This window comes from Gossypium raimondii, chromosome 1 (assembly GCF_025698545.1).
Source record: "Gossypium raimondii isolate GPD5lz chromosome 1, ASM2569854v1, whole genome shotgun sequence".
Classification (NCBI taxonomy): Eukaryota; Viridiplantae; Streptophyta; class Magnoliopsida; order Malvales; family Malvaceae; genus Gossypium; species Gossypium raimondii.
The window spans coordinates 50,595,858-50,614,073 of NC_068565.1; the positions used below are offsets into that span (position 1 = coordinate 50,595,858).

The window sequence follows — 18,216 nt, forward strand, 5'->3', positions numbered from 1 at the left end:
GACTTTCAACGGAACGGAACGGAACGGAACGGCAAATGGCAAAGATCCATGAAATAAAACAAAACGGAGAAAGGTTTTATGAAGGTTAAACTATGCTGTTAGTCCTTGTATTAGGTATAAATTGTACATTTAGTCCTTTTGCGTATTATTATATGTGTTATAACTTGTCAGCTTGCTGTTTTTACATAAAAAAATCTCATTACTTCAGTTAGTAAATTTAATTGTTATTTTTTAGATTAAAATTTTAAATTCAAAATTATTAAAAAATTAAAAATGATCAAATTGAAGAAAAATTAATTTAATCCATAACTTACTATGTACGAGGCTAATTCTCTAAAACCCAATAATATGCCATTCTTTTTGGGTTATGGTGTAGTAACTAAGGTTTAGAGTTTAAATTCATTTGTGGACATTTCTAAATGATTTTTAAACCCTCAAAGTTTTAATTAAATTACACATTTAAGAAAAATATTACGCACTTAAATTCACTCAAACTCATATCTTTATGAGTTTTCAACATCATCTTTATGAGTTTTTAAACCGATGAGATTATTACAGGTCGGATGACTACCACCAAAAATGGGTTGGATAGAATTAATGCAAATGGAAAAGTCAAAGCAAGGTCAAGACTTTCGTACTCGAGGTAGGAGCAAAGCCAGAATTTTTCTTTTTTGATGGGTTGAATTTGAAGTATAAATTTTTGAGAGAGCTAAGTGAAATTTTATCATTGTATTAATGTAAAACTTTACAATTTTTAAGGGATTAAACTATAAACCTTTTTGTTTTTTGAGTGGTTATAATTTATTTTTTAATTTTAGGAGGGCCCCAAATACAATATTACCATTAAATTAACTTAAAACTTCGTAAATACTCAAAGGATTAAAGGGATAATTTTTTATTTTAGGGGGCTAGCCCCCTACTTGCCCCATTAACTCACTGCTGTGAGGTGGAGTACTTTCCAACTCAAATAGTGGGTTTCGGTTTCAATAGAAATTTGAGAATTTGTTCAATCACCCAAGCCAAATTGTGGGTGTCTTATGATGAATTAATGTTAGACTAGGGAAAGGACTATAAAAATCGTGGTCAATATGGACAAAATATCAATAATACATATGCTCAATGGAACAAGAGAGGGTGTTAACAAATTTCCTTTTAACTAGAAGTATTCAAAAATTGAAGAAAAGATATTGGGATACGAAGGGCTTCAACAATGATTTGAAAGGAGTTTGAACTTTTGATGTCCCACCAATTAGTATAAAACACAAATTACTTAGCAATAGCATGAGGATCACATGGTTGTCCTTATTTCTTTGTAACTCGGGGTTTTGTATTTATATTATCTTAAATATTTAATGGAATAGAGCAAAAGGGTTTGAAGTGTCAAACTTAGGTGATGTTGTAGTTATCAACTTAAGTGAGTGGTCATGTAGTTGTAGGAGATAGAACCACATTGGCATCCCATGTCCATATATTGTTGCAACAATTTTGTGAAAGAAGCTAATGTTTCTGATTATGTGTATAAGGGGTTTAAAAACGAAATGGATGAAAAGTTGTATGGAATTGTATTGCCTGCTGTCGATAGTGAAAAATATTGGCATAAAACTAATATAGGACCAGCTGGCCCCTCAATACCAAGGAAAATACCTACGAGACCATGAAAAAAATTGAGTATGATAAGAGGGAAGAATGAGTGGGACTAAACTGTCTAGAAGAGGGAAAAATATAAAGTGCTAAAAGTGTTTCAATTGGACACAACTCTAGAAGGTGTCAAACTTCATCTATTATAAGTGTCGAGTTTCCTAAAAATTATAATGCATTATAATCCAACTCCAACATGTCAATTTTGCAGACTATAGCTCCAACAACTCCTAATCCAACAACTCCATCAGAAGCATCTACATCATCACTACCAGTTCCACCAACATCACCCTCAGATGTAGCAAGACCAACAACACCTCAAGCAAATCCAACGGAACCTCTAGTTACTAATAAGCTATTTTGCAGAACCTGTAGCTTCCACTTATAAATTTGCAAGTCCTCCACCTCATGTTGATTTTAACATCATACTTCATGTAACCAATAGTTAAGGAATTTCATTTTTTTTAAACAAGCTCATACATAACCTATATAAACATACTTATTTCCTTTTTTAAGACCAAAACATGTTCACTATATACAAGGCTTCGATAAAAATTATAGTACCATCTCGCTCAACCACTAATCTTGCTAGAATTACATATTGTGTGGTAAACTTTATTATTGTTTTATTAGCTATTGATGGTCACTAAACTAACTATAAATACGACAAAGGCAAGTACATCTATCAAACAATAGTATAGCTATGGTAAGTAGAGAATATCGTATCTACGAAGACTAAAAGTATTAGTAATTACCGTTTTTCAATTATTTAGCCAACAATTTAGAGTGATGTGTTTTAAAATAAATTTACTAAACTAATTTAACTAAGAACGCAACAGAGAATGAATCAAGATAGTAATCGAATATTAACCAATGAGATAGACAATAACCCGGAAAGAATCCACCTATACTTTATATATTATTATGAATATGAATTAAACGATTTATTCACTTGTGTCTTGATCCGTAGAAATTTCTAAATTATGTTAATATCTCTTTTGAGAGTAAGAACAACTGACAATTGAAATCTCTTTCTAATTAAAACCCCTATTGTCGCATTAACTCAATCTATGGATTCCCCTATTAGATTTGACTCTAATCTAGTAGATTTATGTCGTCCTATTTCTAGGATTGCATGCAACTCCACTCAATTATGCTAGATCTACTCTTAAACAGAGACTTTTGTTCCACTGAATTAAGTACATTAAACATGAATTAATATCCCGAAAATATTAAAACAATAAATAAGCATACATAATTGAGAACAAGAATCAAGTATTTATCTCGTAAAAACAAACATTAAATAAAATGATTCATCATAGGTTTCATCCTCCCTAGGTATTTAGGGAATCAGTTCATAATCCTGAATGAAAACATCTCAAAGTTAAAATAACCACAAAATATAAAGAAACTTATAAAAACTTCGAAATAAATTAAAATGAGATCTTTGATCTTAATTGAGATCCGTTTTCGAGTTGATTCCGATGGCGTTCTTCGAGTGTTTTCTTTGACTTTCTCTGATTGCCCATTTATGTCTTCTTCTAATGGGTATTTATATACTTTAGAAAGCCTGAAAATTGGGTTTTTCCATATATTTGGGAAACAGGGTAAGAAATCGGCACGGGCTGGCACATGAGCATCTGTCTAGTCCGTATGGAAATGCTTAGGCCATGTGGCTCCTGAAAATAAATTTATTTGTTCGATTTTGGCTCTTTTTTCACTCTTTTCGCTCCCAAATGCTCTCCTAAGTATAGAAACATGAATTTAAAGGATTAGGAGCATTGAATTCACTAATTTGCATAATTAATCATCCAAAAACGAATTAAAAATGAGATTAAAATATGTTACTTTTATTGCTTATCAACTATTGTTTCATAGTTTTGACTAATGTTACGACATCTACTACAACAACCACTAGCTTCTTCAACACGACCAACTCCTTCCACTATGCAAACATTTTCAACAAAGCAAATACTTACAATACTTAGTAGAAGAGGAAAACAAGTTATGCAAAGGATTGGGCGATACACAAAAGAGAGGTCAGGAATGCAATTTTTGAATTCAAGTAACCAAAAAAGCAATTGTTGAACCATAAATGCTTAATTTATTTCAATTTGTTTTAATACATTTCAATATTAATAAAAATACATTATAAGCATGGATTAATAGTTTTTTTTGGATAATCTCATTGTAGATTCGGATCATATATGCTCTTTTTGACATAATGCCTACAATTACCCATAACTCCTCCCCAACCCATAAATAGGAGAATAATGCGCTTCAATGCACTCGAAACCACGTCCTTCTATATTGGCAACAATGCCTAATCCAATCGAGTTAAGACTCAATCGACAGTTAATTTAGTATTTTTAAGTTGCCTTTGTGTTTGTAAGTCAGTGGCCAAAGTTTTTAGTGTGCTGCAATCTTATTTGTATTTGGTTGCGTTTGTATTTGATCTTCCTGCTAATATTAATTTGGGTAGATTACACCAACAGTCACTCAAAATTGGGGTAGCTAACAAACTAGTCACTCTAGTTTCAATTCAGTCACTTAACTTTCAAAAAATAAGAAAACAGTCATTACCGTTACAGATGTAATAGAAAGCTGAGGTGGCCCGTTAACGCTTTCTAGTGGCCCGTTAACTTGCCGTGTTGGCATCCCACGTGGAAACGACGAAAAAGAAAAAAAACTCGAATTTGAAAAAAAACAATGGGAAAGCAAAAGATGAAATGAGAGACCCAAATTAGAGGTGCTCATGGGCCGGGCCGGGCCCAGAAAAAATTTCGGCCCGGCCCGAAATATGGCCTAGATTTTTGCCCAGGCCCGGCCCGGGAAAAAATTCATAAGCCCAGGCCCGGCCCGTTTTTTAAATAAATATCAAAAATTTATTTTAAAAATTAAAACAAAAATTAAAAAAAGTATTTTAAAATATTTTAAAATTAAAAAATTAAAAAGTATTTTAAAAAATTAAAATTTTAAAATTTTAAAAATATTTTAAAAGTATTTTAAAATAAAAAATAAAATATTTATTATATTGGTAGAAATTTGGCCCGCCAAAAAGTGGTGCCGAGGTCTGCCCGCTTTTTTAATCGTGCCTCATTTTTTGCCCAAGCCCATATTTCGGCCTATATTTTACCCAAACCCTCCCATATTTGGCGGGCCGTCAGGCGGGCAGCCGCCCGACCATGAGCACCTCTAACCCAAATCTTAAAGCTCTTTTTTTTTTATTCTCTGTGTTGAGTGTTTTTGTTTTTCAACTTATTTGCTTCCTCTGTCTAATCACTTTGAATTGAAAGGAGAAGACAATAAAAAGAAATTGAAACCAACATTAGGATTTAGAAACTGTTAAAATATTAAAAACCCATATCTTTCTCTCTTTCTCCTGCTTTATTCTTCTTATTTTCCTTCTATATTTGTTTTTTTGTTCTGGTTATTCATGTATTGTTATTGACCAAAAACAGACAGAGAAGGCTTTTTTTTTTTGTGATTTAGTATTTTAGGAAGAAGTTTCTCAGTGGGACAGAGTTTAGCCTTGGAAAAATTAGTGAAGTATATATTTGGCTATGCAAGCATTGGGGGAGGTTGAAATTTATCACAACAGCAGCAACTAAGGGAAGAAGAAGAAGAAGAAGAAGAAGAGAAGAAGAAGAATATTGGGGAAAAAAACTCTAACCCAGTTTAATAGCGGTGCAAGTGGTGGTGGCCGGAGCACTTGTCGTCGGTGCTACTGGTTTGTTTGTGGGATCGGTTGTATTGGAGTCGTTGAAGACTTTGAAAGGGATTTTACAGTCTATTCTTCTTCTTCTTCTTTTCCTCTTCTTCTTCTTCTGTTATTAGAGTTTTTTTTTTCAATTTCTTCTTAAACTGGGTGGGTTTCCACTGTGGACATCCAACGTGGCCAGTTAACTGGACACATCAGCTAGTTAACTAGCCACATCACGTATGCCATAAGGTCTGTAACGAAAATTGTTAATAGGTGGCTGATTTATCATTTTTCAATAACGTTAATGACTGTTTTGTTATTTTTTTAAAGTTGAGTGACTGAATTGGAACCAGAGTGATTGTTTTGTCAGCTACCCCAAAGTTGAGTAATTATTGGTGTAATTTACCCTATTAATTTTATGTCCTAGTTTAAATTACTAACATTAGTTGGTTGATGGATTTCATTTTTAAAACTTGAAAGGGAAACTGAAAACTCATCATTTAAAAAGTTAAAATTATGATTAGTTAAATTCTACTATTACTTCAATACCATTTTTGGCTAGAATAGGATTGAATTTATACTATAAAACAAATGAGGACACTTATGGTTATAAAAGGAATGTTTTAATTTTTCATTATGCTTAAGTTGTGGATTTAGTCTCTATACTTTAATTTGATTGTTTTTAGTACTTGTATTTTCTTTTTAAATCTCAATCCTTAATAAACACTATTTGTTAAATTCATTAAGTTTTTCTATTTTCAAAATTTTGTACAACAAATGTATTATTACATGCGCAATGCCATGATGGCTTACTATTTTTACAGATTACTCACACACGTAAAAAAAAGCCAACTAATGGGTTCAACGACTATCATTTTGCATTGAAACTAAAATTTCAAAATTCAACAAGTATAGAGGCTAAGAATAGTCAAAGTGGAGAACACAGACTAAATCTACAACTTTATAAATAGTACAAAACTAATAACATAATTTACCCAAACAGATTTAACTACTATCGTTTGGGTCAATACTAAAATTTCGAAGATTAAAAACTATAAAGATTAAAATTGACCAATTCGAAAAATATAAAAATATAATGACAAAATCCATAAAATCAAGATTACAAAACAATGATGAATAAGGTGTGATAGTCTTGTCTCTTTTTCCTTTAACGGTTAGTAAATACTATAAAGAACAAATGACCTCACATCCCCTACTTTAGACAAATAACATTGCTTTTCCCCCATTTTTATTACATTTCCAAAAGGAAAGAGAGGTTGATCATGTGTAGACCTGATCATGGGTCGGGTCACCCAATCCGGCCTAAAGGCCCGCCCCAAATGTGGAAGGGTTTGGGCAAAAATATAGGCCCAAAAAATGGGTTTGGACAAAAAGATAAGACCCGTTTAAAAAATAGGTTGGGCCTCGAGTAAGGTATTTTTGACCCAGCCTGGCCTGAATTACTAAAAAACAAAAAAAATGTTTTTTTTTAATTTTTTTCTTGTTATTTTCTCCTTATTTTGCTACTATTTTACTATCATGTTGCTACTATTTTATTGTTATTATTTGAATATTGTATAAAACTTATTTTATTGTTAATTTTGTTATTATTTTAATGGCATTTGTTAATTTTGCTATTATTTTAGAGGCATTTGCTTGTTAAATTATATTTATCTTAGTGTTATTTAAGTCTACATATTTTTTAAAATTTATTTCTAATTTATTGGGAAATATTTATTTTGATGTTTTTAGTATTTTTGATGTATTATATATATGTATAAATTATATAAAAATAATATAAAAATTAATACAGGTGGGCCGGGTTGGACCCGGGTTTTAGCATTTTTATCCGGGTCGGTCTTAGGTAAAATTTCAGGCCTAGTAAATGAGTCTGAATTTTTAGTTGAGCTTGGCCCGGTCTAGCCCATGAGCACCTTTAGTCACATGCTCATGAACTATTGTGTTTAGTTTGATGGTTAAGGGGTGTTCATTTATAAAATTACTAAAGTTCAAGCCTCAAGGGAAGCAAGCGCGAAATTTCTCTGTCTAAACATGGTAGGAAAATCTATTGACATCCATTCTTATTCCATTTAGTACATGTGCTATTGATATGTTGTCCGTCTTGAGTGTATTTTTCTCTTTAGCCCTTTTCCCAAACTAATATTAATCCATCATGACAACCATAATTCAACTTCGATGTTGAAAATCATAAAGATTGCAAGTTTGAGTGAATTTAAACGCATAATCTCAATGTGTAATATAATTAAAGCTTTTGAGGGTTTAAAAATAATTTAAAATGTAAAAAAAAAAAGGGAAAAGAATTTAAACTCAAAACCTTAACCCAAAAAGAATGGCATGTTATTGGGTTTTAAAGAATAAGTCTACTAGGCCTCAACAAACAGAAACCAATGGGCCTGACCATAATCTCCTTTGTAATCAGTAAGGGCTATTTTGCTTCTTTAGAGCCGCAAGAGAAAATCAAGTAGGGCTAATATCGTAAATTCCTAAAATGTTAAAATTTTCTATTAGTCTTTGTATTATTTGTAAATTGTGAATTTAACCCTTATACTCAAATTTGGTCAAATTTAATCCTTGCAATTTAATAATTTTGAAAATTTCAATCTTGCCTCAAACAATTGTAGTTAAATCTATTCGATAAATTCTACTTTAAGCCTCATGCCATGCATAAGTTGTAGGGTTAGTCCATTTTCATTTAATTTGATCATATTAGTCCTTAATACTTTTTGAAATTTGAAAATTTAACCTTAACTCAAACAATAGCGGTTAAATCTATTAACTAAAGTAATGAGATTTTTTTTGAATGCATAATTAGTAGGCTGACAAGTCATAACACATATGATAATATGATTACTATACATAATTTCAGAAATATAAGAAATTAATTGCTTAAGAACTGAAATTTCAAAAATTTAAAAATGCACCACTAAATTAGAGTAAAGGGACTAAGTGTACAATTTAAGCATAGTACAAGGATGAATAGCACAATTTGACCTTCCTAAAACCTTTCTCCGTTTTGTTTTATCTCATGGATCTTGCCATTTGCCCCTCCGTTCCGTTCCCCCTTGATTATCCCACATCTCCTTTTTCTTTCGCTGGTCGGTTAACAACACACCAAAGGGAAAAAAGAAGAAAAAAATCCCCCAAAATATTAATAGATTTCTATTTCAAATCCATTGAGTTTTAATCGAAAACCCTAAATTTTGTTGAATCCGATCTCGGACTCTTCCATTTTGACTCTCTCCTCCAAAATTTTCACTTGCCTCTTTCGAGAAAATAAAGCCTCTCATGGTCTTTATACGATCTTAATCGGTAAAATCCTTCGCTCTACAGCTGCTAAATGTTTCGTTTCGTTTTTCTTTTTAATTTGATTTTTTTTTCAATTTTTTGTGAACTTTAGTGGATTTTGTGAGTGAAGTGAGTGAGGCATGAAGCGAGAGTTGGATTACGGAGTGGATGGCTCACTCGGTCAAACTCGGGAGGCAGTGACTCAGTCTCAAACTCAGGCGAGTTCTAGTAGTAGTAGTTGTAAAAGAGTTAATAATATTCAAGTGAATGGTTACATTGTATACACTCGAGTTAAAAAGTCGAGAATTAATTGCCGTGTTTCTGAGAATTCAGATAGCGAAAAGCTCGAGGTCTTTAATAAACCGATAAATGGTGTTAAAGTGTCTTTAATTGATGAGGATCAGGAGAATAAAACATTGGCTGACACAAGTGGTGTAAACAATAATTTGAATGAAGGTAGATCGGGAAATGGAAATGTAGCAGGGGATAAGGTGGTAGTAGAAAATGTGGTTGATGAGAGCTTAGTTGTTCGAGATATTGTCAAAGGGGGTCAACTTATAGAGGCTTTGGTTGAAGAAAGCCATACTATTGGAGAAAATGCCATTGTAGGGAACCTGGTAGTTGAGGCAATTGGAATAGATGGTAAGCCCGTTGTTCAATCTAGTCAGTCCATGGATGAACTCGAGACTTGTTTGGTAGAGAAAAGAGGTTTTGACAGTAGTGACGCTGATGATGATGATTTACTCTTGAAGACCCTGAGGCGGCCCAAGAAATCGTTATTGAGACCAAAGGTTGAAACAGAAGAAAGTTTGGTGTGCGAGGAGCAGAATGTTGAAAATGTGTTAGTTTCAAATTCTGGTGGAGAAGAAGCAGCTGAAGAAAGTGGATTGACGACTCCTAGGAAGAATTTGGAGTTGAAAATGTCAAAAAAGATCTCACTTAATAAGTGCCCAATGACTGTTAAAGAGCTCTTTGACACTGGTTTACTTGATGGGGTTCCAGTAGTTTACATGGGTACAATTAGTAGTAAGGTGTTTCCTGGCTGCCCCCCGTTGCTTCTTTTAATTTTGAATATATCCTTTAATTTTTGTTTCTCTTCGGAATTTAAATATAGTGTGTAGCTTAGTTTTATATTAATTCCAGACAGCTGGTCTTCGGGGCATCATTACAGATGGAGGAATTTTGTGTTCATGTTCCTTGTGTAAAGGGCGCAGAGTAAGCAACCGATTTCCCAGGTTTCAGTTTTGGATTCTGTGTAACTCTGTGATCAATAATTGCTGTTACTGATCTTCTTGCTGTTGTCCTGTTCCCTATGTTAGGTTGTACCGCCTTCCCAATTTGAGATTCATGCTTGTAAACAATACAAACGAGCAGCTCAATATATCTGCTTTGAAAATGGGAAGAGCCTACTTGAGGTGTTGCGGGCATGCAGGAGAGGACCTCTGCATACATTAGAAGCAACAATTCAAAATATCATTAGAGCTGTACCTGAGCAAAAATGTTTCACTTGTAGAAGATGCAAAGGTGACCTTTTGTTTTATTAAATACATTATTATTGACAGAGGCAAGTAACAAGAATATTTTTATTTCACTGAGATCTTATTCTTTTTGTCATTCACTTGGTTCTAGGATCATTTCCTGTAATACATGTTGGCCAAGTTGGACCGCTTTGCAATTCATGTGTGGAGTTGAAGAAATCTCAGTGCATTACAATGAGTTCACCCAGTGTTGGAACCAGGTATGCATTCCTTAAGCATTGTTTTGTAAAATAATGAAATTAATAAATAGTAATTGATCCTTGCAATTACTTTAAAATTTTTTTTGTCATTAGTTGAATATTTTATTTGTAAAATATCCTTGCAAATAAAAATGATTCACTTGTAGAAGATGCAAAGGATCAATTACAAACTTTATTTGTAAAATATCCTTGCAAATAAAATGTTTCACTTCCTTAATATTTGTCATTAGTTGAATATTTTATTTGTTTGACAATTGCACTCTTATGACTTATGATCCTTGCAATTGCTTTGAAAATTTCAAAACCGTTTCATGATAACTAGAACTTTATTACAAATTTGTAATCTAGGAAGTTAGATTCAATTATTTGTATGACATTTTATGGGTTTTAGATTGTCCATTCAGTTTTAATTGATTGATGCATTGTATAAAAGTGACATGTTAAGTTTATTTGACTTATAATTTGTTCAGCATGTGTACTTTTTGATAGAAATGCAATTTATTCATTTTTCTTTTGGAGGGATAAAACTGACTTACTGTATGAAATTTAACGTAACTGAAGTTGTAAGGTAATGCTAGAGTGACATTTGTTTATAGTTTCTAGTAGTAACGTGTAGATACATTATTTAATATGGTTGAATTGCTCTATTGCAAATCACATTCCTTTGGAACTGCTTCAATGGGTATCTTTCCATAATCCACGAGTTAATGGAATGTGACAAGAAATTAACTTTTTGTTTATGCTTGATATAATTGTTCTTAATGTTTATCAGTCAGTACCCGAGGTTAATACTTTATATCTAAATTTATTATTTTGTATGTTTTATTTTTGTGTTGTTTCAGATCACAAGAACCTGTTTCAATGTTGCAGTCCTTTGTAAGTGCACCATTGAGTATCTCTCCACAAAATAGAAGTCAAAGGAAGAAAGCAAGCAAGTTAGTGTCTCTTAATATCTCTTCTTTATATTCTTTTTCTGTGCCATTTCTTGCCATCATTTTTGGCTCATAAACATGCCAATATATTCAAGTAAGATGATTTTTTCTTTTTAATATTTCACTGCCTTTTATCATGTACCTCCTGCATTATTTCAGGTCATCGGAGCTAGATTTGACATCAAGTTCACCTCAGTGTTCTTCATCATCTATTTCTTCACAAAATAGACGTCCATGGAAGACAACAAGAAAGTTGGTGACCTTACAATTGTCATTTGCTGTCACATAATTCTTTCTTTAACCAATTTCTTTCCATTCATGGAAAGTGAATTGTTTTATTTGGAAGCTATATAGTAGTTTAGGTGGTAGTTTGAACTTTAAATAGTGTTCCTTTTCTTCTAGGTTTATAGTTGGTGCATCATACTTCTGTCTGGGTTGTTTCCAGGTTAACAAAGCCGGGGTTATTCACAAAGTCCCTGAAGAGTGCTCCAGTGCATATTTCCTCGCAAGATAAGGGCCAATGGAGAACAAAAAAGAAGTTAGTATCATTTTATCCTTTTTTTTTTCATTTTATGACGGTTTCAAACTTCTGTTGTTCTATGCCTGCAAGTTTTGAGACACAAGTATCTGTTTTTAGTGAAGCTTCTTCTGAGTCCGTGGTCTTCTTCATAGTTATTCCCCTTTTGTGTCTTTTGTGCTTTTATTGGTTTTCAGGGCGGTGAAACCAGTTTTGATGCCAAAGACATTCAAAGGTGCCTCATCACCAATTTATTCTCCCAATGGAAGTCAATGGAAGAAAACGACAAAGTTGGTACTTCTTAAATATATTTCTTTAATAAGCTGTAATTCCCTTTTCTGATGGAATCTCCTTTCTTTTTGAAATCTTTTTTCTCTAGGGATCAGCAATTGCATAAGTTGGTATTCGAGGAAGATGGACTGCCTGATGGGACTGAAGTTGCATACTATGCCCGTGGACAGGTAATTGAGATGAAAGTAATTTATTTTATGCCTTCATATATCAGTGGTGTGTAAAGTGTGATTAATTTTTAATGGGCAGAGATTGCTTGAGGGTTACAAAAAGGGCTTTGGGATAATTTGTCGTTGTTGCAATTGTGAGGTATTGTGCTTTTATTGCTTGAGCTTCAGAATTTCAAAATTGCATTTTGTGTCTGTTTATGTTATTCCTTCTGTTGTGCAGGTTAGCCCCTCACAGTTTGAAGCTCATGCTGGTTGGGCTTCTCGTCGGAAACCGTATGTTTCTATATCAGATGCTTTACAGCTTCCTTCATAAGTTACTTTTTAAAAAATATCTTGATTATATTTGTGTATTTTGGCAGCTATGCGCACATCTACACGTCTAATGGGGTGTCTCTGCATGAACTGGCAATTTCTCTCTCAAAAGGTCGCCTTTATTCTGCGAAGGATAATGACGTTGCATGCATCATTTGTGCTGATGGTGGAAATCTTTTGCTTTGTAATGGATGCCCAAGGGCGTTTCATAAAGGTTTGATTGTAAATATTGAGAATTTCTTATAATCAGGAAATGCGTGGATGGAATAGTTTGATCTTGTTTTATTGGTTTCATAGCTCATATTTGGTGGTATTTTGCTTGGACTGTTTGAGACTTATTTGTCTTTGGGGTTTTAGGGATTGATCTGGAGCAGTGATTTTTTTTTTTGTGTGTGTATGTGTGCGTTGTTAAGAATGATAATTGAGTGACCTTAGCCCTGAGGTCTGAAGTCTCCACTCCTGTGCCTGATATGCTTGAGATTTAGGGTACTAGATTTGTGGCATTGCCTATATAGATGATAAAGAATTTATATATTTTACCTAGAGAAGGTCATAAGGAGAAAAGAAAAAAAGTGCATTTCTCAAATGTGCGGCATGTTTTTTAAATGGAATGTTTTATTCAAAAGGGTAGGACTAGAGGGAAATAAACAGAAGTGGAGTTTGAGTTGGATGAAAGGTCGACTCGTTTAGACGATAACCGGAGGCTGAGAGTTGGTGGGAGATGACTCAGTCAGTGGCATTGCATGTTAACACAAATGTATTCTTGCTTTGTCCCTCCTGTGCTTGTTATTAGATGTTTCCATTTGCATTTTGCTTTGCAGATATACTTTACTCAGTTCTTCTGTTTTAAACTTTAAAACTGTTACAGTTGGCTCTCATGATCAGTTTTACAGCTCTGATTTAGCTGATTATTATTGAGTAGAACTTTATTGATCTATGCAGAATGTGCTTCTCTGCCAACAATTCCTCATGGTCGCTGGTACTGCAAATATTGCCAGAACATGTTTATGAGAGAAAAATGTGCAGAGCATAATGCTAATGCTGCTGCTGCTGGAAGGATTTTAGGAGTTGATGCTATAGAACAAATAACCCGCAGATGCATTCGAATTGTGAAAAACATTGAGGCAGAACTTAGTGGATGCGCATTATGCAGGTTATGAGTACACACAAGGATGAATCATGAAGCCTATTTGTATACAGTTTGCATTTGCGATATTTCCATAAATTTCTTTAGTTCTTTCCCCAATGCCTTTTGGTTTGGCTTGAAATTGTCCTCCTTTGATTTTATTTTATATAGGGCATGTGATTTTAGCAAATCAGGATTTGGTCCTCGGACAGTTATACTTTGTGATCAGGTATAATGTTAATCTTTTATTTCATCTTGTCTTTGCATTGTGCTTCAACACTGATAAAAATCCCCCCCCCCCTCTCTTCATTTCATTTTCACTGATGTGCTCATTTATATTTTAAAAATAATTTTGTATCAGTGTGAGAAAGAATATCATATTGGCTGTTTGAGGACTCATAAAATGGCTGATCTAAGGGTATGTATGCATTATTGTCACCGTTTTTTCTTTGATTATTAAATATGAATTTCTTGATTCCTATCTGTTGGACACATTATCTGTTAATGGATGAAAATACTGATGCTGCTTGTACAACAGGAAATACCGAAAGGGAAGTGGTTTTGCTGCTCAGATTGTGGTAGGATCCATTCTACACTGCAGAAGTTGCTCATTCATGGAGCTGAAAGGCTCCCTGACTCCCTTTTGGATGTATTAAAGAAGAAATATGTGGAAAAAGGTTTAGATGCTGATATCAATATTGATGTGAGATGGAGGCTTCTCAGCGGCAAATTCGCTTCTCCTGAAACTAGATTGTTGCTTTCTCAAGCAGTTGGTATCTTCCATGTAAGTATTGTTCATGTTATATTTTGCCAATATTGATAAACTGTAGTCATGTAATGCTATTCTGTAATTATTGCAATTATTATAAATTTATTTTCGAGTTTTTATTTGCCAAGTATGCTTGCTGGGTTGGATGTTGCATGGAAACATCAGTAGCTTGTAACTAACGTTTATGCCAGTCATCTTCTTTCTTTATCTTTTAATTTTCTTTTTTCCCTTCTGCTAAAGTGGTTGGGGAAGCCGAAATACTGAGCTTATAACTTTATATGGTTAATATATGTTCATCTCTTACTTTCCTAATATACTTTTTAGCATTATCTATTCTATTATCAGTAAAATATGGAGGCATCTTAATATTACCTTGCTTTGACATTATTATGGTGGAAATTTTCACCCATTAAATACTATATTCTGTAAAAGAACATAATTGTACAATTTTGACATTTTGAAAGCATTTAAGCCAAAAGGATTGATAAATGGATGCATTTTGCTTTGATGCCTCTGTTTATGGGCTTCTTTAAAGGTTTTTGGGGATATCAGATGATAAGTGTGTGTTTCCAGGTAGACTTATCTAACCAGGGTTTTATCCTGCCAATCTGAAACATTGCTTAGCAAAGCCGCCATGATTTGCATGTTCCATTCAAAACTGTGATTTAGCAGTGTAGGATAATATTTGCCTTTTGGGGCTCTGATGAGGCTATGTTTTTTGTTTTCAAAACATAAAAGATGCATCGAGCCATGGCTTACCTTATTTCACTGAACTTTTCTTTTTTGTTTGGGTCAAGGAATGTTTCAACCCCATAGTTGATGCAGCAACTGGGAGGGACCTTATCCCATGCATGGTTTATGGGTAAGCATGAGCCTTTCTTTTTTCTTCTCTTTTGGTGCTGGATGTTGCTGGTTGTAGATATATACACCCCCCTTTTTTTTGACAAACTTGTATTACCTTCTCTCTTACAGAAGGAACTTAAAAGGCCAAGAATATGGAGGAATGTATTGTGCTGTATTGACAATTAAGTAAGACGTTTTTGCATAACATTTAAAGCTTTAGATGCTTTTGCTATTTGAATGTTGACAATATTCTCTTTTGGATAATGTTGCAGCTCATTCGTTGTATCAGCTGGAATAATTCGAGTTTTTGGGCAAGAAATTGCTGAAATTCCTTTAGTTGCTACAAGCATGGCTAACCATGGAAAGGTGAGGCTAATGGACCCAAGTGTTGTTTTTATAATCTTTGCCTGCGATTCCTACCTCTTTTAAATAGTTTTACTTGGATTTTCAATTGCTAGCTTGGTAATTTTGATGACTGTTTGAGTTTTTCTAATTCCACGAAACAGTCTGAAGACATTCTTCTTGCCAACACACTTGGAGTTGCTTTTTCCTTCACGTCTCGTAAATTCCTCTGTGATTTTACGAAATTATTAGAGCTTTGATTGTATATTGATGTTATCTTTTACCTGTTCTGATATCATATGTCTTCAATCTTGATTTACTGGAACTAAATTACCATACAGGGATACTTCCAGCTGTTATTCTCTTGTATTGAAAAGCTGTTGGCATTCTTGAATGTAAAAAATATCGTTCTCCCAGCTGCCGAAGAAGCTGAATCAATCTGGACAGATAAATTCGGTTTCAAGAAGTTAAGACCTGACCAGGTTTGTCAATAACATCATCAAAATCATGCTTGTATTCCCTTTTATCCAATTCAACTGCCATGTTTCTGAAAACATTACATTTCCCTTGTGTTTCAGCTCAGTGAATATAGAAAATCATGCTGCCAGATGGTTATTTTCCAAGGAACTTCAATGCTACAGAAAGAAGTTCCAACCGATCAACTCGTTAGCAGCATCGAGCGCACAGAATTATACAAACATATGAACCAAGGAAGATCTTATTTTCTAGAGTAAGGAAATGCACTTGTGTGTTATTTTTTTTTTAAATGTTAAATTTAATTTAATTTGTGCATGGAATTAGATAGATAATAGAGGTGACATAAATTGTGTTATTTTGTTTGTCACTTTTTAAGGTGAAGATGATAAAGAAGTGGAGCTCAATTTGTGAACTGAACCAAATGCTGTTAAAATATCCATTACAGTTCCCTACTATTGCGAAACAGCCCAGCCACATACAAGAACTTGAATTCTTTAGCATAATGAATTTGAAGCAAAACCATGCATTTATTTGCGTTAGCACATAGCACCAAAATCTCTGGTTTATATCTGATATGTGGCCCTAAGTACCTTTTGTCTTTGATGACTTGTCATAATTAGGGATGGCAACCCGGCAGGGTGAGTTGTTTTTAGGTTCGGCCTGACTCAACTCGGTTTTGCCTGTTTAGTGCTTTAGCATTTGATTCTGACCTCGACTCCTTCCTCGATCTTGCATCTTGCCTTGATCTGTATTGTCAAGTTTGAAATTTTACATTAAAGTTTTGATATTATATTAATGGTTAAAATATGCCACAAGTTCTTATACTTTTTGCAAGTTTGGAATTTAGTCTTTATTGTTCAAAATTCAGATATAACGGTTAACATTGTTAAATTTAAGTTAATTACAATTTTTTAATTATATGGCTACTAAGTAAGTTTTTTAATAATTTTATTTTAAAATATCACACCAACAAATTCTAAAAAAATTGTAGTATTAATATAAAAGTAGAAGGATTAAATTCTTGAAAATAAAATTGCATGGATAAAATTTTAAAGTTTATAAATTTTAAAAGTAGAAGGTTTTGTGGCATATTTGAACTCATATTAATTTATACGGAAATAAATCGTGTACGTCTAATAATCTCTTATAAAAATGAGATTGTGATTACAATAAAACTATGTTATATGTTTTAAAATTAAAAGTACTTATATAATTGAGAGAAGGGTATTTTAGCAAAGTATAAATTGATTTTGAGTGTCAGCTGACTCATTTTGTCCTGAAACTTAGTTTTAGATGTACTTAAAAAAAAAAAAGCCTTATCTTCAATAACATAGTTGGTAGAATTGGATTGCATCGATTGGAACTGGTTGGTACATCAGATAAAAAGAATCGTTTATTGGTTTGATTGAGTTCGGTTAGGTTTTATAAGTTTTAAATTTTTTTTAAATTAACAATTTTCTAGATTGATGATTGATCTAAGAATCTGTAATTTGATCAATCAATTTGAAAATCGATTTAGTTTGGAAAGCCATACTAAATAATAATGTTATTTGGTTTTTATTTTTGTCATTCAATACCTCATTGCTCTTAATCTTTACGTAATAAGGTTATTAGAGTACTCAATCCTATATCCAAAAACTCTTATTCATCAAACATTTGGTGGTGCGCACATAATTTATGAAATTGACTTTGATAATTTCCATCCTCCACTTTATAACAATGCTAAATAATCTTATCATAGTTTTCGTCATAACCCACACACACACACACACACACACATATATATATAATATGTACATAAAACGAGTGGTCAACAAATGGAAGAAGATGATCATGCAACCTAGTCGAAGTTCCAAAAATATTAATATTAAATGTGAGGTTACAACATCCTCTTATTGTGATTCTTAATTTTCTTCAACAAATTGCCACGCAATTCCACCAAGAAAAAAAAAAGTAAGCATAATAATATTTAAACTACTCCCACCCGTGTTAGGACACACAGCAAGTGTAGAGGACATTGAAATATTAAACCTACCACCGATAAGTAGGGAG

At 33.1% G+C, this 18,216-nt stretch overlaps 1 protein-coding gene across 3 annotated transcripts; it reads left to right on the forward strand.

Annotated features, from left to right (window-relative positions):
- The first annotated feature begins 8,410 nt into the window (after nucleotides 1-8,410).
- On the forward strand, nucleotides 8,411-16,988 carry LOC105786394 (hypothetical protein). Of its 3 annotated transcripts, none has more exons than XM_012612794.2 (23): nucleotides 8,411-8,671; nucleotides 8,760-9,678; nucleotides 9,791-9,862; nucleotides 9,967-10,171; nucleotides 10,277-10,385; nucleotides 11,228-11,320; nucleotides 11,477-11,569; nucleotides 11,763-11,855; nucleotides 12,032-12,124; nucleotides 12,214-12,295; nucleotides 12,375-12,434; nucleotides 12,516-12,568; nucleotides 12,655-12,821; nucleotides 13,550-13,760; nucleotides 13,905-13,962; nucleotides 14,095-14,151; nucleotides 14,272-14,517; nucleotides 15,300-15,364; nucleotides 15,475-15,531; nucleotides 15,618-15,711; nucleotides 16,029-16,169; nucleotides 16,266-16,417; nucleotides 16,541-16,988. In XM_012612794.2, exons 2-23 carry the CDS (start codon nucleotides 8,788-8,790, stop codon nucleotides 16,542-16,544), a joined length of 3,096 nt encoding a protein of 1,031 aa, XP_012468248.1. In that variant the 5' UTR covers nucleotides 8,411-8,671; nucleotides 8,760-8,787; the 3' UTR covers nucleotides 16,545-16,988. The 3 variants fall into 3 exon arrangements, with proteins under 3 accessions (XP_012468248.1, XP_052476395.1, XP_012468249.1); XM_052620435.1 differs by having other exon boundaries at nucleotides 8,760-8,869; nucleotides 9,795-9,862; XM_012612795.2 differs by lacking the exon at nucleotides 12,375-12,434.
- The last annotated feature ends 1,228 nt before the right edge of the window (nucleotides 16,989-18,216 follow it).